Source organism: Meriones unguiculatus, chromosome 10 (genome assembly GCF_030254825.1).
Source record: "Meriones unguiculatus strain TT.TT164.6M chromosome 10, Bangor_MerUng_6.1, whole genome shotgun sequence".
Classification (NCBI taxonomy): domain Eukaryota; kingdom Metazoa; phylum Chordata; class Mammalia; order Rodentia; family Muridae; genus Meriones; species Meriones unguiculatus.
In genome coordinates, this window is record NC_083358.1 from 22,247,184 (window position 1) to 22,272,808 (window position 25,625).

Sequence of the window (25,625 nt, forward strand, 5' to 3'; positions counted from 1 at the left end):
ATTATAATCCCAACAAATTCAGGAAGCAAAGGTGGGAGAACGGTAAATGTGAGGGGAGCCTGAGACCGGTTTAGATTTTAGGGGAGAAACTAGATACAGGACGCGTTTTGAGGACAGTAAGATTCTTGGAAGACAAGTTGTGGATGGGAGGTGGAAGGAAGGGGATTTTCTCTGTGAAAAGTTAGAGGGGGAATGAGGATCTGGAATGCTGCTGAGCCAAGGGACACTGGCAACTCCATCCAGAGCCAGGATGCCTGGGCGAAGTGACTCAGCGCGGTTTGGCCGCTGTGGGGCGCCGTAGCCCGCGCTGTTGCCAGGGGAACGGGCCCCGCGCCGGGCAGGGCCCAGCCTGCCTTGGCCTGGCAGGGCTGCACAAGCAGCCGGTCCGAACTAAGGCGGAAGGACTCTGAGGCCCAGCCTCCGTCCGGGATGGAGCCACGGTCCGGGACGCATCTCCTCTGTGTCCGGGGGGCTGACTGTGCCCGGACGCTCTGAAGTGCGGCCGCCCTGGGGAGGGTGGACGGGCAGGGCGGGGCCGAGCCGCTGGCTGACCTTGGCAGGCCGCATTTGGCGCGGCCGCTACCACGCGCAGGTGAGGAGCAGCCGCGGCGTTTCTCACCTCCGAGCTTGGCCGGAGCCTCGGGCTCGCGCTGCGCCGGTGCCTGGCGGGACTGCGGGCGCGACTCGGCCTGCTGGGTTTCACCGACCTAGTGGAGCGCGGGGCTTCCTTTTCTCATTAATCAGAGCTATAGGTCTGCACTGGGCGCTCACCGAGTGCCAGGCTGTGTGCCAGAAGGCCTCAGAACAGACGCCTTCAGCCTCCAGAACCCGCAGAGAATTAAAGAGGGGATGGGGAGCAGGCGCCAGGCACGTGACTAGAGTGATTTCAGGTCGCATTAAGTGCTCTGGTGGGCCCTAGAGGTGACTTTTAAGCTAAAACGTGGGGGTTGGAAAGGAGCTGATTGTGACTAGGGAAAGGGTATTTCTGAAAGAGGGAAAGGCAAACACAAAAGCCCTGGCAACAGGAAGTACTGGTTAGGTACAGAAAATGATGAGGGCAGTTCCTAAAGTTCGTGGTGAGGGGTTTCAACTTTTATCCCAGAAAGTAAAGGGAGTCTTTGATGAGTTTTCCAAGTTTTCAAAAGGGCTTTGTACTCTGGCTGCTGAGCAGAAATTAATTGAAGATGACCATAGTTCCACCAGTGTAGGCGAGCCTCCCGGAACCCATAAGTTTCTCCCTGCCCTCATCTGTGCACAGGGAACGCTATTGTCTTGTTTTGAAGACAAAGTGAGGGGTCCACGTCTGAGATCAAGGACTAGGAACAGTTTGAAATAACAGGACTACCTCAGAGGGTTTGAATTAAGTGAATTCTGTGGAAGCCCTTCAAGGAGGGCCTGGCCTAGAATCAGTTCCTTCTAAGTGGCAGTCATGGCTGTTATCTTGGAAACACTGTAAGGGAACAATGATGGTTAGGGCAGTGGGTGGCTTCCCTTACCGAGGGGGAGAGAGGTTAGAAGAGAAGAGAGTGGTCACTTGTTTTGTGGAACTGGTGTTTTGCTGTGGGAGACCAGCTATATACAGATAATCACCATGAGCTGCAATAAAATCAACAGTAGTGTTTAATTAGCCCAATTTTTTTTCCTATTTTTGTTACTTTGTTCTGTCACACTTTGTTCTTAATGACTTTCTTGATGGGTGTTCCCTAAGGCTGGTTCCTACAATTTCTAGTTGATTTCCTGGTTAAAAAGAGCAACCCTTGCCTCCTTTCCTTGATTTTGTTTCTGTTCCCTCTTACTCTTTGTTTCTTTTCCTGAACTTGTATCCCAGAGTTTGTGGTGGCTGTTGGCAAGAGGGTAATGATACAGAAATGTTTGCACACCATGTCAACTCAGGAATGATTTCAAGTCTTTCTTGCTATAGCAACTGACCTCGGCATATTGTTTATGAGAAAGTAAAGGCCCAGCCGCATTATTTGAGACCAAAGACCAGAGAGGCCTTTGAGAACAGCTTTAAGTTCTAGCTTATTTTCTGGAAATGATGTGATATGTATCCCTTCGTTGAACTATAGCCACATCTCAGAATGTTTAAGACCACAGATTTTCCTGGCACCTGTGGGGAGTTTTAATAAACACCGTACTTGTCCCTAGAAGTGTTTTATAAATGACTCTTTGCACTGTAAACCAATGTGCTCTGCAAAGCATTTTTTTTCCTCAGGCTCCCCTTTATGTGGTCTACATTGAGGCATGTTAGATCTCAGTGAAAATTATTTTAGAAGCGGATTCTGGGGAAAGGCTGAAAATGATTTAGCATTACTCAGAGGAATCTCTCTAGGAAACAGTAAAACCTGTAGGAGGAAGGAGAGCTGCTTAGGGTGCATCTTTCCTGTGGCGTGCACCTTGCCCATGTTCTGGGGCCACAGGGCACTAGCCGGCTTCTGGTCAAGGCCTAGACCAGTGTCTTGCTCAGCAGCTCTGTTATATGCCTGATAACTGTTTCCATCTTTGACAAGACCCCTAACAATATGAGGAAGCTCTGTGGTGCTTCCTTGCAGTGCTGAGTGGCTCAGAATTGCCTTCCAGGGTAAGAAAGCACTTCAGCAAGTCCTCTTATCAAACGGTTGTTAGGCAGGAATTCCTGGTTTTTCTGGCCTGGTATAAACCTCAAGCTCACACAAGTTCATTTGGTTCACATGGCAGCACAGTGGGTTGAGGTGTGCTGGTGGTGACATCCTTTCAACTGTTTATTTGATGTGAGGGTGTGTGTGTTGTTGGGGCTTAAATTCAGGCCTTCCTTTCCACAGAGCTATCCTACTTCCCTTATTTTTTTACATTTTTTAATTTTCTTTGAGACAGGGTCTCACCTTGTGACTCTGGCTGTCCCGGAACTTACCATGTAGATCAGGCTGCCCTGGAATTCACAGAGATCTGCCCACCATTGAGTGCTGTTATTAAAGTGTGTACTACCATGCCCAGCTACTGTATTTTTTTAAACAGTAAATGATTTTTTGAAAAATTTGAATAATACCAACAAAGAAACATGGTACCAGATCTTCATATAAATTGCCCCTCATTTGGGTTCTGCCATTTTCTTCCCAGAGTAATCTGTATCTGTAGAAACAATATCTGTCTGTCCCTTCTGGGTGTTTGTTTTGACATAGTCTTTGCTTTGTAACCCAGGCTGAGTCTGGAACTTGCAGCCCTCTAGCCTTAGCCTCCCAAATGGTGATGGTCTTTTTAAAAATATATTTTTTTAAAGTGTTCGTTTTTGTATGTGTCTACTGTCACATATATGGAGGGTGTTGGATCACTTGGAGTTGGAATTACAGGTGATTCTGAGCCATCTGGTGTGGGTGCTGGGAACTGAAATCTGATCCTCTTTAAGAGCAGCAAACGCTCTAGCCCCCAGCCTTGATGTTCATTTATTTGATAGCTCACTCTACAATTTTGTGTCTTGCTTGTTCACGTAATTTTATCTTAAGAGTGATGTCATCCTTGCTTTTGATGCCGCATAGCATTCCCTTGTATGTATATACCATGGCATGTTTATATTTGTCTTTGTTGTTTATTTTTACAAGGAATAAGGTAGTGAACTTCTGTGTGTTAGGAGTGTAAGATAAATAAAGAAATGAAATGTCTGAGCCGCAAATTCAATGTGTCCTCAGGTTTGGTAGACACTGCCAAATGCCTTCTGGCTGACTTTTGAAACATGAGTAAAGAGGACATCCAAAGCAGTGGGCTTTTGAAATTTGCCCCCAGCTTCCTTCAACTATGAACAACAGTGCAAGATCCAGAAGAAGGCTCTGTCTCCAGACATCCTCAGTTCCTGTTTCCAACCTCTCTTTCCATTCATAGCTTAGATCCTTGAGCCCTTTAAGCCTCCATTTCGCCTTTTTTTTTTTTTTTTTTTTTTGAGATAGGCTCTCATTACCTAACCCCGGCCATCCTGGAACTGAGTATATAGACCACGCTGGCCTTGAATTCACAGAGATCTGCCTTCCTCTGCCTCCTGAGTGCTGTGATTACATGCCACCAAACTTCATGTTACTTTTTTTTATCTGACCCAAGCAACTTACCATTCCAGTTTTTTGGTCTCCTCTGACATCCCTCTTTCTTAGTTGATTCTGAAGTCCTCAGATATCTTCCAGGAACCCAGGGCTGCCCACAGGCTCTCCAGGGCCAGAACTTTGCACTTCAAATTCATCTCAGGCATGAATTTCAGAACAACATTTTGAATTTATTGCCACTATTCTGTTCTATTGTTAGTATTATTTGAGCTAGAAACTTAGTGTCTTGCTGTCTTGCCCAAGTCGGCTTTGAACTCCTGGGCCGACTGATCTTCTGCTTTAGTCTAAATTTGTGTGTGTGTGTTTAAATTGGAGTGGTGGTTGGCAGGAAAAAGATCAGTAGTGAAGCTGTTAATACCATTCGTTGTGAGAACTCAAAATGTTAACATTTTCTTCTTTTTTCTTGGCCATTATGAGATAGGCTCTCAGTGTGCATTGCTGGCTTGTGGTTTGCTATTTAGAACAAGGTTGGCTTCAAACTCAGAGTTTCACCTGCTTCTCCCTCCAGAGTTCTGTGACTAGAGTCATTCACCACTACTCCAGGCTAAGATTTTCTTCATTTAAGCATATAAATCAAAGAAGCCTAATTGTATTTTGAAAATGTTATTTAAAGCTTTTGGCAAGTGAATGTTAAATAGGTGAGATTGTTGTCTTACTGTCAAGGGCTTTCACCTTGCTGGGACAAGGGAGGGGCCTGCATAGCCCTTTCAGTCTTCCACAGATGTCAAACAAGTCCTTGACTTAGGTGGCAGATATGGTGCCTCTGACAGTCTGTGTGCCTCTTTGCTCTTCTCCCTCACATCCTCACCAGCATCTGAACGTTTTGTCCTTCATGTGCAGAGGGCACATGAAGGTTATTTTACCAGGGTCTGTATACTACTCAGCCCCCTGTACATGCACTGGGGCCACTGTAGGGGCAAAGAGGAGCTGTGCCCCTGACTTTGACCCTCTGTACAGGGCTGCTGAGCACTTTCCTCCTGGGCCAGCCTCCTGAGGTGTTCCCTCATCTCAAGTCCTTTCTGGTCTTGTTTATACCTTCTTCTCTACTGAAATTTGAACTCAAGGTTGTTTGTCACACTCTGCTCTGAGACCCCTGACTCCCTACGGTATCTTGAGCAGTGCCCAGAGCATCTCACCTAGGCTTATGTGATCTCAGTTCTGCAACCACTAAGGGTTCATCTCTCACCACTTCCTGGCATATTCTATCTGAATGACTATCCCTTGCAAAGCACTGCCCAGATACTCATTTACCTACTGTCCCGAAGTTGCTTTTTGTCTCTTTGGGCCTCAGAAAGGAAAGTTGGAAGGGGCAAGTACCTGTTTATACCTTCAGTGCGCACAGGGCTGGGCCCAGTCAGCTTGCATGGCCAAGGGCTGAGTGCACCATCTGGTCATGCTTCAGGGGAGAAGAGCCACATATCTTTCAATTTGGACTTCCAGAGTGCTGTTGAAAGGGAAGGAACAGCCAGAGAAAGTCCCAAGCCTGATGACAATACTTGGTCTCATTTGTGGGCCCCATTTTGGATTTGTTCCAACCTTCCCGCCCTTGTAATGAAAATCTTTTGGGCCAAAAAGAATCTGTGGCCTTCGATGCAGTGATAGAAAATATTGTCAAGTTCAGAGTTGGCTCTCTCAAGGTTTAGGGGCAGGCACCATCCTCCTGGCTGTCCTCTGTGTCTGTTCCTGAGTGTTGCTGCTGCTTCGAAGGAGTTCATCCCTTCATCTAAAGTCTTAAGCAGGTGGCGCCTCTCTGGAGCCTCATTTGGAGTCAGTATTACCCCCAAGACTGTTTGCAGCAAGCCTCTGCCTTGGGGTGGTGATTCCTCCTGCCTCAGTACTCTGGGGTAATTTAACATGAGGGATGCCTGTGGACCCTGTCAAGTACTAGGAACATATCAGCCACATGCCTGTTTCTCTCTTGAGAAACTCCCTTAAGGTACAGGGCTTTTCAGTTGTGGGGTTGACAAAGCCAAGACCAGGCTTTGGGATTAAATTCATACCTTCAGAGTGCTTGCCTAGCTGGGATATAGTCCAGGGAAATGGTGCTTATTTAATGTATGCAAGGCCCTAGGTTCAGTACCAGACTGTTTGCCCAGATGGTGGAGGTTCTGAGCCCATGTGCAGTTCATAGATACCTGTCTCAGAGAACTACAGGGTTTGACCTGATCACCTTTGCTTATTTCCACAAACCAGGGACAAAGATTTGCTCACTTGGGGATGTTCCAAAGAAAAATTAGTCAGTTTTTTATTTCCTTGTCACCTTTGGTCTAAATTTGAATCCCAAGCCTAACTTGCCCATTTTCTATCACCATGACTAAATGGCCCTGGACCTTGAGGCAGTTTCTAAAGAAAGAAACAGAGACACGTGGCTGGTAATTCCTTATTTTTGGTAGTGTCCATAGGCATCTCTAGGTAACAAGATCAGAATGTCAATCCAAGACTGGTGGCATATTCTTGAAATCTAAAGGCTATCCTGGTCTACACATTAAGTTGAGATACATGAAAAATCTCTTAATCAGATTATCTAATCTCTTCAACTAAATTAAAAGGAAAAGTAGAGCTAGAGCACCTGTATGTCAAAATACTTGAGCTGGACATGTTGGCTCACACTTGCAATCTCAGCTCTAAAGGGGATGAGGCAGGGGGTTTGCCAAAGGGTTGAGCTAATCTGGGCTACATAATGAGCTTTAGGGTGGTCATGGCTGTGGAGTGAGACTCTTATTTATTTATTCTGAATGGCAGTGTGTTTCTTCTTTGTGGTTGCCCACTTAGGAAAGCAACTTTAGGAGCCAGAGGGATCAAGGACACCACAAGAAAACCTACAGAATCAACTAACCTGGGCTTATAGGGGCTTACAGAGACTGAACCACCAACCAGAGAGCAAGCATGTCTGGGACTGACCTAGGCCCTCTGCATTTATGTTACAGTTGTGTAGCTTGATCTTCTTGTAGGGCTCCTAACAGTGGGAGCAGGGTCTGTCTCTTACTCTTTTGCTGGTTTGGGGGACCTTTTTCCTTATACTGGGTTGCCTCATCCAGCCTTCATACTAGAGGAAAAGCCTAGTCTTACTGCAACTTTATATGCCAAGTTTGATTGACATCCATGGGAGGCCTACCCTTTTCTGAAGAGAAACAGGAGGAGTGGATTGGGGTAGGTGGTCAGTGGGAGGTTGGGGAGGGAATGGGAAGAGAGGAGGGAGGGGAAACTGGTCCAGTATTTAAAAAAATAAAAATAAAAAGCACCCAGGTTCAGCACTGTGTTCACTGAGTAGTGGTGGCACACGCCTTTAAGCCCAGCTCGTGAGAGGCAGAGGCAGGAACATCTCTGTGAGTTTGAGGCCAGCCTGGTCTAGAGGGAGTTCCAGGGCAATCAAAGCTACAAACAGAGAAACCCTGTCTCAAAACAAAAACAAACAACTACACGCACGCGCGTGCGCACTCACAAAATACAGAGCAGAACTGTGTTCACAGTCAGGCTGTAACTACTCTCCAATGCCTAGCTCTCCAGAGTCCAGTGGACGGAGAAGCAGATATGATCTCTATGCCATCCATGGCTTGAGCAAAGCAGACTGCTTGCAAATCAAACGCCTTTGGAGGTACAGCACCCAGGAAACTGGCTACGAAAGGCACTTGGAAGAATGCACCCTCCACTTGGGGGGTAAAGAAACCTATTTAAAGGTCTCTTACTGTAGCAGTTAGTGAGGTTAGATGCTATCACTGAAGTGTTTGTTGAATTTTTTTTTTTCAAACTCCCCTTCCAGCATCTGTTATGAGAAATTGCTAAACACTTTAAAACATGGGCCAGCAAGATTGCTCAGTGGGTAAAAGCACTTGCTGCCAAGCCTGACAGCCCAAGTTCGGGCTCCAAGACCCACATGGTAGAAGGCGAAAACAGACTCTTCTAACACACAAACACACATACACACGCGCGCGCACATGGACACACCGCACCCATGCACACATACCCACCCACATGCATCACACGTAAAAAGAAAAAAGACTTCAAAAGAGACCTGTGATGCCAGAGCATGCTATTGGTGCTTTATAGGAGACAAGCGAGGCTTATGTCATTGAGGTTCTTGAGGACCATGGCTGTGTACTACCCATGCCAAACATTTATCCATCATGTTAAGCTTGCACATATGTGAAGAACATGCTTAAGAATCACTATGGAGCTCAAGTTGGTAAAGCGCTTGCCTTCCAAGCATGTGGCCTGAGTTGGATCTCCAGAACCCATGGCAAAAGCCAGGCGTGGTGGCTTGTATTTATAATCCTAGTGCTAGGAGGGGAGCCAGGTGGATATCTAGGTCTCACTGGCTAGCCTTGGCTACTTGTTGAACTCCAGACACTCTGTCTCAAAAAAAAAAAAAAAAAAAAAAAAAAAAGCAGAGAGATGGTTCAGTTGTTAAGAGCACTGACTGCTCTTCCAAAGGAATCAAGTTCAGTTCCCAGCTCACAACTTTATTTCAGGGAATCCGTTGTCCTGTATGGACATACATGTAGTTAAAATGGACATAAATATAAAAATAAATGCTTTAAAAATTTTTATGCCTGTGGATGTATGTTTGTGTACCATGTGCATGCTTGTTGCCCGTGGAGGCTAGAAGAGGGTGTCATATCCCCTGGAAGTAGAGATAGAATAGCTCACTAGTTGCTATTCCAGAGGACTCAGATTTAACTGCCAGCATCCACGTGTTGACTCACATTCCTGGCAGGAGAGATGGCTCAGTAGTTGAGAGTACTTGCTTCTCTTGGGGGCGTTGATTCTCAGAACGTACACCAACTGGCTCATGGCTGCCTGTAACTTTGCTTCCAGGTATCTGCTGCTGCTTCTGGACTCTGGGAACATGCACTCACGCATACATGCACACTCACATGCTGTAAACAAATAAGCAGGAAAGTAAAGACGGGTGGATGGCACCAAAGCAGTGACACCAAGCGTATCCTCTGGCCTCCACACTCATGCCCACAAGTACCGCCCCCCCCCCATGTACTAACATACGTGGACATGCACACACAAATGGATGCCCATATACATAGAAGAATCTATTATGATGGAAAGTATTTCATTCTCTATTTTTTCTTTGCAGCTAGGTGTGGTGGCACATGCCTGTATCCCTAGCACTGAGGAGGAAGAGGTAGGAGATCAAGACCAGCTATGGCTACATAGTGAGTAAGAACTTGCCTCAAAACAATTTTTTTTCTTTTCCTGTTATTGATAGTTCTGAATGTTAGATTTTTTTTTCTCCCACAAGATCAAAATGTATCAAAATATATGATTTTGACCAGGCATAGTGGCACATACCTTAAATCCCAGCACTTGGGAGGCAGAGGAACATGAACCTCTGTGAGTTCAAAGCCAGTCTAATCTACACAGCAAATTTCAGGACAGCCAGGACCACATAGAGAGACCTTGTCTCAGAAAAAATAAAATAGGTGTATGACTCTGAGTGAAAAAATAGTGGTGAGAAATCAGGTATTGGTCTTTTTTCCCATTGTGTGTGTGAATTTTTTCCTGAGACATACTGGCTGTCCTGGAACTCACCATGTAGACTATTGTGGCCTTGACCTCAGAGATCCACCTGCCTCTGTCTCCTTAGTGCTGAAATTAAAGGTGTGTGTACCACACCTGGCATGTGTGTGGATTTTAAATATACAAAGATATAAAGCATTAATGCAAGTCAAATTACTCTGGTCAACAAGTTTTAGTAGTTCAGCTTTATAACAATTATGGATAAACCTGCTAAATTCTGGGTAATAGTGTTTGGAATTAAAAATATAAACATTTTTTAGGGCAACCAAATGGTTTTCATATCATTTTTATCATATGGTGGATCACAATCAGTGTATTTTTCTGAGTTGTCCTCCATGCAAATGTGTGTGTGTGTCTGTGTGCACGCACATATGTGTGCGCATGTGCTAAATCTAAGGCCTCACATATGCTATACGAGTTTGTTATCACTGAGCTACATCTTCAGTCTTCAAATATGTGTTTAAATACACCTCTTCTTGTTCCTGTAAAATATAAAAGCAACCTCAGCCAGTCCTATCATTTTGGACATAGACCTTATAGACTATTAGACATAGTAGCTGTGGCCTAGAGATAGGAGACAAACTAGAGAGCTCTTTGAAATAATTACATTTACCATGTAGTGAGCATTTAATTGTAGGATTTGCCTGTAGTCTCATTGATCTACTCACCCTAGGAGGCATCCACACCCCTACTTGTCAGAGGAGGAAGTCCAGTCCTCTCAACTAATAAGCGCAAAGCCAAAAGCCAAACCTAGAACTGTGTTCTCCCAAGCCAGGGAATGTCTAATCCTGTGTACTTGTTATTGATGATGGGGTAACTGATTGGGGGACTTGACCTAAGTGTTGGAAGAAAATGAAGGTCATTCCATTTAGCTTTGAGATGAGACCATTTAGAGATGACTTCACATGCTGCCAAGGCTGGCCTACAGGATTCCCTAAGCCTTAGGAGGGCTGAAGGAAAGAGTGGATATGAATGTCCAGTAGTCAGGGGAACAGCCAGTTGGCAGAGGAAATGGGGGTAAAGGCTGTGTGTGCCACTGAGTAAATGTTGTGGCCATGTGAAAGGGGTGAGGTAGGATTGAAGGCAGAGCAGAGCGGGCCGACTGGCCATGTAATAGTTCCATTTGCGAAAGGTACAGACAACCATGCTAATTAAGCCAATTAAGAGTATTAGAGTCTTTTAACTTTGGTTGGCAACAAAGAGATGGTTCATGCCTCAAAGTGTCTTGGTGCTGAAGCTTGGGGTACAGTGTTTTTAATGGCAAAACCCACAAAAAGCCCCCACAATTACGTCAGTATTAGATGAGGGTCAGAGTAACCATGCAACATTTGTTTAAGCAGAACAGTAGTTACTTCAGACATAACATGACAATTTATTTGACTTATACCTTCAGGTATTTAAGTTTAAGTTTGTATAAATATTATTTTGGTTAATACATCTGGACTATGGTCAGGGTCACGGAAATCCCAAGTGCATTGCTAAGGCAGATGTGACTCTTGGGTGGATAGAGGGCTAATAACTGTCTAAGCAACCACAAAATGGAATCAGGACAATATGGTGTTACCTTCGTTATTTTAGCCTTGGTTGGACAGGATTATACATCGGTTATCTTATACATGTTTGCTTTTGTTTCAGATGTTTTCAAGTCAGCGAACATTCACTGAGTATCTACTATATACAAGGTATAGCTCCTGATCCTTGGGGGAGGAGACATGGGTGACAGAGGTGAATGAATTACAGCATGTTCACTGTCTTTTTTTTTTTTTAAAGACACTTTAAAAAAAAAGATTTATTTATTTATCATGTATACATTGTTCTATACTGCATGTTTGCATGCAGGCCAGAAGAGGGCACTAGATCTCATTGTAGATGGGTATGAGCCACCATGAGATTGCTGGGAATCAAACTCAGGACCTCTGGAAGAACAGCCAGTGCTCTTAACCTCTGAGCCATCTCTCCAGCTCACATGTTTACTGTCTTTGAGGGAAGCCAGTGTAGCAAAGTGGTAGACATGAGGATGGCAGAGTATTCCAAATTGTAGCCACAGTCCCAATAAGGACTGAGCACAAGGGTCCTTGACTCTGTTTGGGACCCCAGAGAAATACATCTTCCTGTATCAGGTGATGCTTTTAGGGGGTAGGGATGACCCAGGTAGTTTGTGGTATGAGGCATCAGTTACTCTAAGTACCTGAGGTGTCTTTTGCTTTGTCAGTTTATTATCTACTTTTACATGGCTTCTATGACAGGATCTGACAGAATCAATCCAAGGAAGCAAAGATTTATTTTTCATTGGTTCAGAGAATTCCAACCCCTCATGGTGGAACAGCTCATTTCATGGTAGTGGAAGCTGTTTATATCATAACAGAGCAGGTGGTAGAGAACAAGTCAAGGATAACACCCTGGAGCCCATCCCCAGTGACCTACTTTCTTTAATTAGGCCTACTTTCTCAAAGTTTCCAGAAGCTCTTCAAAACAGCACCTCTAGCTAGGTATCAATCGTTCACAACATGAGCCTGTGAGGGACATTTCAGGTTCAAACCATGTTAGAGATTGCTGATCTGTGGGTAAGAGCTCCTGAAATGACTTCTAGCTACCTGTGTTTTATTGCTAGCCCCTGGCCTTCCCACCAAGATCTTAGAAGTATCTTGTTTCCTCAGGCATGACACTGCCTGCCTGGTTTGTCAGCCCAGAAGACACTGGTGGGACACTCTGGTCCCCTGCTCTGTGGGAGCCTTGGTCAGCAACTAGGCTGCAGCAAGGCAGGGCAGGGTAGGGGGTTGCTGCCATCTGGTGGTGTAGTGCTGGCTAAGGCCTCGCCTTTCTTGGACTCTCAGTGAGGGAAAGGACATCAGACCTTCACCCTTCTGAGTAAATTATACACCAGGCTCAGACTAATTGGGAGAAACATGCTCATTTTTTCTGCTGGAAGGAATCAAAGAAGAGTCCTTCCTTCTCTTGTATGCAGCTCGTCCCCAGCCAAGAAACCATAGACAGCCCCTCTGAAGCACAGGGGAGAAGTTGTTGGTCCCTGGTCCTAAAGGGATTATGTGTCTGCTGAGCAGCTGAGGCCAGATCTCCTTTCTAAACACCCCCACTGCCTGTTTCCCCCAGCAAAGGATAGGGGCCCCCCTCTCTGACACTTGATTTGGATCTCAGGATGGAGGTGACTAATCCTAACAGGATCAGCATGTGTTCTCATCGCTCTGGCCCCAGCCTGATATTGTTACCAGATGAGAACATGTCTTATTGAGTTTCACTCTTATGGCTGTGGAGACAGAGTGCTTTGAGCAATGGGCAGCCACACGGTGTCCTGAATAACTCTAGACCCTCCTCCCTTGTCCTGGGAAGACTGGGTCAGAGTCTGCTCTTGAATTTTGGGACAGAACTCTGTTACCACCTGCCCCCAGTTGTGTATTTCTGTTAGACAAGGACCCCAGGTTTCCTTGCACAGTGTACAGCCCCTGCTGGTCCCTACCCTCCTGCTAAATCCTGGCTGCAGCCAGGGCCCTGGGCTCCCACTAGGCCTTTTTTGGGCCTAATGCTCTCTACTCTTCTCCCTCTGGAGATGAACATCTGCAACAAACCCTCCAACAAGACAGCCCCTGAGAAGAGTGTGTGGACAGCGCCTTCGCAGGACAGTGGACCCTCCCCAGAACTGCAGGGCCAGCGGTCTCGCCGAAATGGATGGAGCTGGCCCCCCCACCCGCTCCAGATTGTGGCCTGGCTGCTCTACCTCTTCTTTGCGGTGATTGGCTTTGGGGTCCTTGTTCCCCTCCTGCCTCACCACTGGGTGCCTGCTGGCTATGCTGTATCCTTGGAATATGTGGGACTGGGAAAGTTGGGGAAATGGGCAGATGGAAAAAGGCAGAAGCCTGAAGCTGGGTGCAGGGTCTTTGGGAACATTTAGTGGTATAGAGCTGGGTTGACTCAGTTGATTCTCTGCCAGATAGAGCTGGGTTGACTCAGTTGATTCTCTGCCAGGCTTAACAACAACTACTACGACTTCTTCTTCCTCCTCTTCTTCCTCCTCCTCCTCCTCCTCTTCTTCTTCTCTTCGGTTTTTCGAGACAGCGTTTGTCTGTGTAGCTTTGGCTTTTCTGGACTCACTGTGTAGACTGCCCTTGAACTCACAGATACCTGCTTGCCTCTGCCTCCCAAGTGCTAGGATTACAGGCATGTGCCACTTGACCCTTCCTCTGGTAAAAGTGAGTGAACAATCCCAAAGTTCCTTGGACCACTTAAAATAGCACAGAGGATCTGATGAAGATTCCTAAAGCTTCTTCAGGCTGATTATACCTGAGCTAAAGAAAGGGCAAGTCAGAGACTGGAGATATAGTTCAGTTGGTAGAGTACTTGCCTGGCATGTGCAAGGTCTTGGGTTTAATCCTCATTTGAAACAGCAAGTTAGGGAGCAATTATTCCACTTGTAAAGGAATTTGTCATGGTATAGTTTTCCCACATAGTAAGTTTCTTGGTACATTTAAAATGTGGTTTTATTTATAGCTACATTATTTTGCTATGCCTAGGAATATTTACACACTTACTGACTTTTGGATGAGTGTGTTTGTGCCAAAAGGTGGCATAGAAATGCCCTGCAGGCTCCTGGGAACAGTGACAAACTTGCTTGATCCTTGTAGTGCGACTGTCCTAGCCCTGGCCAGAACCCCAAAGACCGAAGATGTGGCTATAAGGCTGGGTTTGGGGTGCAGAGCCTCTGTGTGACCATGTCCAGGGAGTTCCCGTTACTGTCTGCTGGCACCAGCTTCCTGAAGAGGGTTTCTGAGAGAGGGAAGACAAGACTAGCTGGAGAGCACATGTCAGCAGGGCCTGTTCTCAGCTCAGCCCCTCTGGGCTATGCTGATCCAAGCGGCTGCTCTAGCTCTCTGCTTCAGTCTCCCCTGTTGCACAGGAAGAAGGTTCTGTGTGCTTCCAAACGCTGATTTGAGAATGAAGGCATTTTAAGTGTGTGTACATAAAGGGCTTTAGCTAGTAATGTAAGTGGGCTTTCTTGGGAGACCCCAGAGCCCGGGGCTGCTAAGTGACAAAAGCAGTTGAGTAAAGGAACTCTAGAGAAGAGTGTCATCCTCAGACATTAGCATGTCATTGGGCTTCATGGTTTGCAGGAGCCCACGGCCAGATCATGAACTGGGTGATTGAATGGGAAATGACTTTTCTTAAGGTGACCATGGGGCCTTACTGTGATTAGGTAGAATGCTTGAGGGGACATTCTCCTGTGGTCTGGAATAGTTTTATCCCTAACTCAAAGGTTACCCAGGCAACCTGCCTGCAGGGTACCTGAGAACCCAGAGTAGTAACCACCTGGTTTGGAGTGAGGAGGATCAGAGCAAGTAACAATAAACAAAAAGAGCATTTCTGGAGCATGTACCTGTGCCACACATTTGTTAAGGATGACCTCCTTCAGTCCTTATGAAGATGTAAGGAAGGTGTTCTCCCCTCTAATAAAGTGTATCAGTTATTTCTGTTGCTGTGACGACCCAAAGCAACTGATAGAAGACAAAGCTTATTTTAGCTTATGGTTCTAGAAGGTTAGAGACTGTTCATAATGGTGGGAAGGATGTGGCAGTAGATGGGCAGGAGGCTGATCACAGATCAGCTGCATACAGGAAGCAGAGGGAGTGAGCAGGAAGTAGAACAAGGCTATTAACCCTCAAGTCCTACCCCCCTAATGACATACATCTTCAGCAAGGCTGTACCTCATAAAGGTTCTGTAACCTCCCCAACGTGCCACCAGTTGGCAAACAAGTATTTAAATACATGAACACATGGAGAGTATTCTTATTGGGGACCATATGAAGAGAGAGGCTCACACAGCAGAGTGACTCTCTGAGGTCACATGGCTGGTGAGGACAGACAGGCCCTCAGGCTGAGGAAATGGAATTGAGGGTTTGATGTTTTTCTCTTATCTTCTTTGAGCCATACGGAAGCTCCCAGAGTCACTTAGTCTGGCAGTCTGACCAAGGCTCTGTGGTTCCATTGAAGTCTCCTTCCATTAAAGCAGGCTCTCAGGGCCCCTGAGGAATGAAGTGGGTACCAGTTCCCCACTGTGGGTCTAGAATGGGCCTGGGCTTCAGGGATGCAAAGAAGAGCTTTGGGTGCTTAGGAGCCAGGGGAATGGGAGACTGGTGGGTTAGAGACCATGGTTACACGCCATGTAAATGTTGGGGTGGGGCTCAGACAGCAGATATGAACGGAAGAGTGTTGTCACCTGTGGCAGCCTGGCACATATCTGCTGCTTGTGGGTCTCCTCCCAGCCTTGTTGACGTGCTTGACTCCCCTTTCGTCCACTGCTGTTAGTCATCAGGACTATTGAATTTATCTCTTTCCCCGGTTTGCCACATTACCTTCCCACTGCTTCCTGCCTCTCTGAGCTACATGGCTGTTTAATTTCCAAGTAAGCTTCTCCTGTGCATCCCTGCTCCTGGCTACCTACAGCTGCAGGAAGAGCACGCTTCCAATCTTTCTCACCACACAACCCCCACCGCTCCAGTCTCTCTCCCTCCGTCCTACTCTCCTCTCTCTTTCTCCAGCTGTCTTTATCCCTGCAGACACACACACACACACACACACACACACACACAAATCTGGTAATGTTTTACCAGCTTAAAATCTAGCAGCTCTTCCTGCCTTAAAAAATGAGGCTGAGCCAGACGGTGGTGGCACACGCCTTTAATCTCAGCACTTAGGAGGCAGAGGCAGGCAGATCTTTTGAGTTCGAGGTCAGCCTGGTCTACATAGTGAATTCCAGGACAGCCAAGATTACACAGAAGAAACCCTGTCTTGAAAAACCAAAATAAGTAAGTAAATAAGTATGTATATAGTTAGTAAATAAGTAAGTAAATAAATCCATAAGGTTGTAGGTAGCCAGGAGCCGGGATGCATAGGAGAGACTTACTTGGAAATTAGGCCTCCATGGATTTCTGCATGTGCAGTCTGCATGTCTGTTTGGCTTCTTGTATTGCCTCTGTTTTGATAGAGGTGATTTCGTCCTAGAAGCCCTTGTGTCAACACCCAGCTGAGTCACAGGTCGAGAACTGAGAGCCCAGTGAGCCAGTCTGGTTGGCAAATTGTATAAAAATGGTGGAATGATTAATATCCAAAAATACACCACATCTTCTGCATGTTTTGAAATAATTTATTTCTTTAACATTTAAACAGTGAATTCTCACTGAAAGCCTAGATTTCTGTTGTTGTTGTTGTTGTTCCCTTTGAAAGCTCAGAATTTGGCAGCATAGATCCTATTCTTATGTGACAGTCATGAGCTGGGACAGTATTTCAGCCACCCCTCTGATTGGCACTTGGCATATTTTGGGTATCCACGGCACTCAGCCCAGTGTGTTTCCCTCTGCCATGCATTCCAAGGCCTGTTGTGCATCTCAGTTAGGTTGACAATGCTTCAGAGAGGTCTTTGAGATCCTGTTGAACTAATATCTGTGCTCTCTGTCATGCAGCAGGCTTCTTAGAACTCAGAACCAACTCTTTCCATATTCCTTCATGCCTGGCACAAAGCAAAGAACTGTGAAAACAGTTGACCGAGGGAAGCAGTGGAGAAATCTGGGAGGAGGCAGGAAGTAAATGTTGACCCACAGTGAGTATCTAGAGTTGGGAGAAGCCAGAACAAGGTGAGCGTTTGGCCTGGGCTAAGGCATGGACTTCGGCTGGAAAGGCTTTAAAGCTACGATAGGCTTTGATGCAGGGAGGAGCTTAGGTGTAGGATGTAGGTTGTTGGACGCTCACTCTTTGAGAGATGAGTGCGAGGTTCTCAAGTAATGTAGGTAAGAGATGAGCTGACCCGTAGCACTGCCTTCAGGATAGAGAGCTCAGTGTTGAGCTCATGTTGGGCTCTTTGAGCTGTGGTACAGCACATTCTGGAAGAGGCTGGCTCACATAGAGAGCTGAAAGAATTTGGCTACTGAGTGAGGGTAAGGATGTTGGACAGCCGATGGGCACAGGGTGGATGTTGGATAGATCCTGAGTGATAGAGGAATGATATCTTTCTGGCTAGCAGGAAGATAAAGAAAGTTCATGGGTGAGTAGGTGGAGGGAAGAAAACAAGGTAGATACCTTCCTGGGTGGAACCTCCGGGTGAGTTTGTGTATAGATTTTGCAGCCAGTTAGCAGCATACTCAGTTCCTGTATTTGGCTTATCTAAGTCCTTGGAAAGCTTCACGTCAGTTCCAGGAGTTAGCTGCACTGCTCAGGCCAGCTCTGAACATGTAAGGCCATCCCAGCCACTCAGCTTAGGAGCCAAGTAGGACTTGAGGTGGGGGAGGCTGCAAGTAGGTGAGCCCTGGCTACAGGTGTTCTCCATCTGGCCCTAGCTCTTGAAAGAGGTAGCTGCTTCTGTCTCGGAAGTGGCTTCCTGTGAAAGCAAGAAAAACAAGCTCACAATTTCAGCTTAGGTCTCTGGACCTTAGAGGGTGTTGTCTTTTAGTCTCCTTCATCTTCTGGAATCTGAGATGAGAAGAAACTGGCTTGTACCAGGCCTGAAATGGTAAGGCCAAGGCTCTATGGCTAGACCTCTGGGTGGCAGCAGTAAGTAGGGCTGGTCTTTGGGCCTCATTTTTTTTCTTTCTTTTTCTTAGAAGACTTGTTTATTGTATATGAGTGCTCTATCTGCATATGCACCCGCATGCCAGAAGAGGGCATCAGATCCCAGGATACATGGTTATGTGCTTGCCAGAACTTGAACTCAGGACCTCTGAAAGAACAGACAGTGCTCTTAACCACTGAGCCGGCTCTCTAGTCCCCATATGACCCTTTTCAATGGAGAGTTTAGGGTTCTGATAGAGCTTGGTGAGGAGGCTCTGGTGGGGCAGGAAGACAGCACAGGCAGAGTCTCTACAGAAAGGAAATCTTCATGGACAGAAGTACTCTGTCCACAAAAGTGGGTGGGACTTCTGGTTTGCAGAGTGCGGACTGAGTCTTTAACCTGTTGGGCTAGTGCATGGGTGCCATCTTTGCTGGCCACCTTGTGGTGCACCTGACCGCTGTCTCCATCGATCCAGCAGATGCCAATGTTCGGGACAAGAGCTATTCTGGCCCCCTGCCTATCTTCAACCGCAGCCAGCATGCACATGTCATTGAAGACCTGCACTGCAATCTGTGCGACGTGGATGTGTGAGTGCATGAGTGTGAGTGGATGTGTGGGCCACGAGTGTGCCAGAAGGATAGAAGAGGGTTGCGCCAGGCTTCCTGGCTATACTTATGCCTCTGAGCACTTGTACTTTGCATAGTCAAGAGCTGTGGCAGAGGGTGGGCAGAGGGTGGGCATAGTACCCAGGAGGCAGAGGCAGGTAGATCTCTGTGAGTTAAAGGCCATCCAGAGCTACATAGTTAGACCCTGACTCAAAACAAGGCAAAAAGAGTCTTGGTGGAGCTGGGCAAGGTGGTCCATACCTGTGATCCCGGCAATTGGGAAGCCGAGGCAGGAGGATTTCAATGAGTTTGAGGCCATACGGGACTACATAGTAAGACACAGATACAAAAAGCAAAAACAAAAAAAAGTTGGGTGGAGTGACCTGAGATAGTAATTAGAAAAAAAGACAAGGCATAGCATTTCCTATAGCAAAAACAGAAAGCATTTGGCAGCACCGCAAACATTTCTGAACGACTAACTCTGCCAGTGACATCTTTAGTCTCTTAAAAGCACCCAGACAGGGGCAGGAAGGGAGTTAAGGTTTCGTGTTCTATGCTGCGTTCTTTAACGTAGAGCCAGAGCACACTGCTCAGAAAGCTGGGCAGTGTCCTGAAGTCACAAAGCTCTTGAGCAGCAGAGTCGGTCACACTAGCTCTCTGGCCCCCAACACCTTCACTCTTTACCCATGAGGAGTCAGTCCAGAGAGGCCATCTGGCTCCCTCCAGGTCCTCCTGCTAGTGAGGAGACAGGATGTGGAGCACTCATTCTCCTTTGGTAATTCCCAGTACCTCAGAGGGGCTCCTCCTCACATTACTGGAGCTTTGCAGTCTCCCAGACTCAGGTGTGGGTTGGGGGATAGAGCGTAGCCCAAGGTCAGTTCCACACTTGGAATCTGAAGGCTTAGAGAGCCTGTTAGATGGTCCATCTACAGGAACCAGAAGGCCTACTGCCATTCTCTAAGCAGCAGCCAGCACGTGTTCCGAATGGCTCTGGCAGTTGCTCTCCATGAATGATGCAGGAGACCATGAGATATTCTTCCATACACATTTGGGCCTTCTGAGATGCCTCCTGGGGGAGACCTAGGATACAAGTGCCTTGTATCCTAATGTGGCCTTCTTTCACTTGTCCCTTGCCCATGCGTTTCTTTAATGCCCCTAGATGACAGCAAAAGCTCTCCTTTTGGCTCCTTTTCAGTTAGCCCACGCAGGTTTTCTGGAAGAATGCCAGAAAATTTTCCGTAGGATGGCAAGGAAATTGACCCCCAAATGGAGCTGTTAGAAGTGCAATTAAGGCACCGGTTGGGCAGCTATGCATTTTGCCTCGGGTCCCACACCTGCATTTTGTGTGTGGTCTGGCACAGATGTCCTTGCTTGGAAGGGATGCCTCCTTTCCTTCTCGTGTGGCCTTTACGTCGGTATGTAGTTCAAGGGTAGGACCGCACAAGACACCCCTCTTCCCTCTACCGTGATCCTCGGCACTTTTTCTAGGGGTCCCACCTCGAGTTTCCACCAGAGGGCGCCGTGCCTTCCTCATTGCTGCGATCCGCGGAGGGGCGGGGGGGGGTGGTGCCTGTGGGTAATTAGGAAACAGGCCTGAATAAGGAGGTGCCTGTGGGTAATTAGGAAACAGGCCTGACTCAGGTCGCTATACCAGCCCGGGCTAGGTGGGCTGGCGGACCGCAATGTGCCCTCCCCACAACCCTCCGCAGGAGTGCGCGATCCAAACACTGCAGCGCCTGCAACAAGTGCGTATGTGGCTTCGATCATCATTGCAAGTGGCTCAATAATTGCGTGGGCGAGAGGAACTATCGGTGAGAATCAGCTGGGGCCTGAAGATTCGTGATCTGAGTCTGGGGTCCTATTGAAGGCTGCTTGTAACGCTTGTAACGGCGGTACACGGTAGAGGGGGGGATGCGTGCATGCTGAGAAGATGCTTGGGATGACTGAGGGAGGGTTCGGAGTCTTCCATCCTATTGGCCCAGACAAAAATGGAGAGTCTGAGAAGTGGTTGCCCATCTTCAGGCTCGCTGACTGTGACTTCTGAGGCCTTGGGGCTTTGAGGTCAGGAGCCTGGCTTCTTACCAAGCCAGAGCTCCTGAGTGCTGACAGTTGCCCGTGGCTGGGCCAGGCTCTTTCTACACAGTGTGGCATCTGCATTACTGGGTGTTCTGCTCCTCGTGCTGGTGGCCACTTATGTCTTTGTGGAGTTTTTTGTCAACCCCATGAGGCTTCGTACCAACCAACACTTTGAAGGTCAGTGTGGGTTCTAAACATAGACTTGTTTTAATCAGTTTACCCCTCACCCTGGCTAAGCACAGTCTGCCTGTGCCTTACAGTCTTGAAGAATCACACAGACGTGTGGTTTGTGTTTTTGCCTGCTGCCCCTGTGGAGACCCAGGCGCCTGCCATCCTGGCCCTGGCTGCCCTACTCATCCTTCTGGGCCTGCTTTCTACAGCCCTGCTTGGCCACCTGCTCTGCTTCCACATTTATTTAAGTAAGTGCCTCCTCCAAGCTTGCCTTGAAGGGATGGAGTCTGGACTGCAGACAGGTATCTTTTCGGGCTGTAGAACCTTGAAGCCATGTACCTTACCAGTGCTGGTTCTTTGTGGTAGGACTGGCTTTGTCCCACTGGTTAGTATATATGTGATTAGGGATTTGAACCTAGTGCTGGCTGCCCTTCCTTCTAAGTTCCAGGATTACCTCTCCAGTACTGACCCCTCTCTTCCCATACCCACCAGTGTGGCACAAGCTCACCACCTATGAATACATTGTGCAGCACCGCCCAGCTCAGGAAGCAAAGGAGACCCACAAGGAGCTTGAAACGTGCCCCCGCAAGATGCGGCCCATTCAGGTATAGAGGTGGCCCTGAGACCTGGGCTTGGGTGTATGTGTGTATAGTAGGAAGTGGGGCTATGCAGCAAGAGCCATTGAGGAAACCACGCAAGGGAAGCAAGCCTAAAGCAGCAGCTAGAATAAGGGTCCTAGAGAAGCTGGACCTAGCCTAGGCTGGGCACAGGAGTACCAACATGGCCAAAAGGAGTCTTGTGTTTTTGCAACCCTGTGTACCTTCCTGTCCAGGCACCAGGCATATGGTAGAGGAGGCCAGCTATGAGTTATGAACTGGATGGGTTAGACTGTAATCATCTATTCCGTTCATCTGTAACTGTGACTCCTTGCAACTTATCCTATTTAAGTTTTAGAACAGGGGCAACTGTTGACAGTCCATGTTACAGATGGACACATTGAGGTTCAGAAAGATTAAACAGCAGCCTGGCCTGAGAGGAGTTAAGGTCGCTAAACACAGAGAACAATGTAGGAACCATGCAACCTAGGCTCTGGTCTGGCCAGCCCAGCTATAGACCAGCTTGTCCCCATTCCCACGCCCCCTGGCTTCCTGAGGTCAGCAGCTGGGGATGGAGGTGGTCCAGTCCTCAAAGCCCCAAGGGAATGTAAAGGCAGGGGGCCCAGGCAGGCTTTGCTGGGAAGGCTGAGCCCTGGATCCCAAATCCTCATGGCAACTGGATACAAACATAGGCTGGTGGGCGGGTTGGAAAAGGACCCTGCCTCTCCTTATATCATCTCCAGGGCTTGAACCCTGCCTATGGGCCAGGCAAGTTCTAGCAACTGGGAGAGAACCCCTGTCGCCCAAACCATCACATACCTGCCCTAGTGCCGGGCACTGAGCTATACAGATAGTGGCTGGCCTAAAGTGTCAGTAAAGTAGGCAAGGCTTGCTCTGGGATGCCCAGACTCCAGGCGCCTGTACCTTTTGCCCTGCTTAGGCTTTGGGCCTAACTGTGACAGCATCAAGGACATTTCATTCTAGTCTGTTTTTCTACAGTTGACTTGAGGGGAAGCCTGTTCTATGAGCTGGGTGCCTATGCCCTTTTACAGAAGAGAAAGCTAAGGCTGAGAGGTTCCAAGTAACATTCAGGAATGTGGAAGTGTTTGAAGTTTTCTGAGGAAGGGTCCTGAGGGTCCATTCTGAGGAGAGGAGGGAAGTCTTGAGTGGGCACCTCCTGGTGATATGTTCACTTTCTTTTAGCTGGTTAGGGCCTGATTTCTAGCCTATCCTGGAGTCTAGGGGGTCCAAGGTAGCCTTGTCCTCTGCTGTGTGCTGTAGGGTGCTGAGTTTTTACTAAAGGAGGGGAAAGAGGTGAGGACATGACCTTAAGGCCCCAGTACTTGGAACTATCTGATCCCTGTGCTGCTCTGCTTGGGCAGGTATCCCCATGTCCTGCCTAAAGGGTCATCCAGGGCAGAGTTTGAGCCTGGGGCTTATCTGGGGCCTCAGTCTTTGCACCTGTGCAGTCAGCCAGTGGTTGGCTGGGCCTTGTCCTAGTCCCTAAAACTTTCAGGGACCGGGCATGCAGGCTCCCAACCCCCACCCAGCAGGAATTTGGGAGGGGCCCCTCTGTAGAGCCGTTGCCCCCAAAACATAGGCTTGTTTTAGAGACGGCTTTCTGTTACAGTGTCGTCTCAGCCTTAGTCAGGACGCCTCTGTCACCATGGAAACGACTGCCTAGTAGGCGACAGCTGTCTGGGTGCTCCCTCTGGCTCACCGGCCCCGCCCTTTGCCCTCTGCCCCCCTCCCTTCCTCAGCAGCTTTTCCCGGGCTTTTATTTCTTCACCTGCAGTTCTCTCTAGCAAAGCTGGGGGCATCTGGTAAGCAGTGGTGCCAGCCTAGCCACTCCCAGCTCTTTTGTTTAGAGTTACCTCGACTGCCATCTCATTCAAGATTCACGGTTGCAACACTATTCCATCAGCTGCACCCTTTCCTTTTGGAGAATAGGGACACCAGTGATTGCACCCACATCCTCCTTCCCAGCAGTCAAGATTGTGGCTGGTACTCTGAGAATGGGGGTGCACTCACTATGCTGTCAGAGCAACCCCTTAGTGTTCACAGCCATTGAATGAGTTAGTTCAGTGGCTGAAGCTCTTAGGAGCAGCCAGGAGCAGGTGAGGGCCACCCACCCTTAGCTAAGCTTCCCAGTCTAGGCAGACTGGAGCTAAGGGATTGCAGCCTTCCTCAGTAGAATAGCTGGAGTTTGACTAGATGAAATGAGTCCTTGTATCAAGTTAAGATATACAAGTGAGTGTTTGCAGCCTTGCCCTGCAGAAGGGCTTTCTTAGCCCATCTGAGAACCAGAAAGACAGCCCTAGACCCCTGGCACATGCAGCTGCCAAGCTTCCAGAGAGGCCAGTGACAAGCTGTGCTCAGGGCTTAGGAGACTCTGGATCCACGCAGAGCCTCCCAACATTTCTGACCCCTCTTTCCCAAGGAGATGGAGTTCTACATGAGGACTTTCAGCCATGTGCGTCCCGAGCCCTCTGGTCAGGCTAGGCCAGCAGCATTAAATGCCAAGTAAGTGGGTGCTGCCTGGCTGTCCTATGAGAGGGAGAAAGGGGGGTAGGTCAGGGTCAACATGGGTCTGGGCGCAGTTGAGCAGTCTCGGATGGATCAGTGTCTCTGCCCTGCTAGGAAGGGAACCGCCAGCAGGGAGGGTCTCTGGGGCAGCATCTAGAGCTTGCTCTCTGGCTTTTACCTCAGTCCTTCCCAGTTTCTTGCCACCCAAGGCCAAGTGGAACCACCACTGCCCTCCTCCTCAGACACACTGGCTCTGCCTCCACGGATCCAGCCCCAGGTAGGAGGGACTGGGTTTGGACCTCTGCCCAAGAAGAGGGAGATGAAAAAGACGGCTCTACTGATGAGTACCTCTGCTGCTTTTGGCAAAGTGGGGTTTGGGGAAGCGGCCCACACTCCCTCTGTCTTTGCAGAAAAAGAGGAAGCGGCGTGTGTACAGATTGCCGAAGTCTGGGGTCTTGGACCGGGAGCCCCCGCTGCCTAGGCTATGGGGTAAGCACCTGTCTGCTTGGATACTGTTGGGTTAGTTCGAGGGAGGGAAAGGTTTTCAAGCCGTAGCAGCAGCCCTTGTCTCAATGTAAGTTCCTCCCTCTGCGCAGGGACTGGGACCCCCGGCCGCCACTCCAGCTCTTCATCGGATTCCACCAGTGCCAGTCCAGTGCATGCGGCTGGCTCTGCTGGCGCCTACTACTCGGCATCAGCCGACTCCATGGAAGAGATTCCTGTAGCCCAGACGCGCCTGGGCAGTGCCGCATTGGGCGCCCCAGGAGCCAGGGCCCGAGAGTCTGGGCTGGCGCTACAGGCACGTTTGCCTGCCGTTTTCGTGAGCCCGAGCAGCGGCGAGCCCGGGACGCCAGGCGGCGGTGAAGACGGCCTGCCCTAGTGGGCACCGGAGGCAGGAGGGCCGCGTAGGAACTTCCTGCCGACTCTATGCAACACCCTATCTTCGCAGCAGTGCACTTTAGGGGCCTCAAGGCCGGCGGGATCGGCCTCCCTCTCCCGAGACTCAGCAATATCCCCTCCACCAAGCCCTGATGCTCCAATAAACTTTTTTTTTTTAAATGCTTTTGTGGACTTAGTACTGATTTTCACAGTGGAAAAAGCCATGGGTCTTCCGGAAGCCGGACCTCCATTGCTAGCTGGCCTGGGGCAGAGAGTGGGTGGGTTAGGAAAGGTCTCTGGACAAGATTTTTATTTTAAGTGTTGGGAATCAAACATGGAGTCTTGTTCATGTTGAAGCACCAACTCTCCCCTCTCTCCTCCGTTCTTCCGTTTCCTTTGTAGCCAGGTTAGCCTCGAAAATTTGAATCCACTGCTTCAGTCTCCTGAATGCCCAGATTACAGGCGTTTGCCAGCATACCCAGCAAGGTTATTTAGTTCAGTATTATTTGCAGGTGGAGGCTGAAGAGGAAGCAGGTTCGGGAGGCAGCAGTGAACAGAGGCTGTGAGGCCGAGGAGAGGTGGGAATGGAAGGAGGCAGCCATATTCTCGAGGTCCAGGAATTGCT

The 25,625-nt window shown here is 48.3% G+C and overlaps 1 protein-coding gene across 6 annotated transcripts; it reads left to right on the forward strand.

Moving 5' to 3' along the window:
• Positions 1-318: 318 nt before the first annotated feature.
• Positions 319-25,180, forward strand: Zdhhc1 (zinc finger DHHC-type containing 1). 6 transcript variants are annotated; one of them, XM_021631995.2, is made up of 13 exons: positions 320-592; positions 9,154-9,232; positions 11,232-11,321; positions 13,162-13,404; positions 18,559-18,734; positions 20,462-20,563; positions 20,881-21,005; positions 21,089-21,247; positions 21,492-21,604; positions 24,036-24,118; positions 24,305-24,398; positions 24,532-24,610; positions 24,718-25,180. In XM_021631995.2, exons 4-13 carry the CDS (start codon positions 13,162-13,164, stop codon positions 24,999-25,001), a joined length of 1,458 nt encoding a protein of 485 aa, XP_021487670.1. In that variant the 5' UTR covers positions 320-592; positions 9,154-9,232; positions 11,232-11,321; the 3' UTR covers positions 25,002-25,180. The 6 variants fall into 6 exon arrangements, with proteins under 6 accessions (XP_021487676.1, XP_021487670.1, XP_060248061.1 ...); XM_060392078.1 differs by having other exon boundaries at positions 13,162-13,341; positions 18,623-18,734; XM_021631968.2 differs by having other exon boundaries at positions 11,232-11,278.
• The last annotated feature ends 445 nt before the right edge of the window (positions 25,181-25,625 follow it).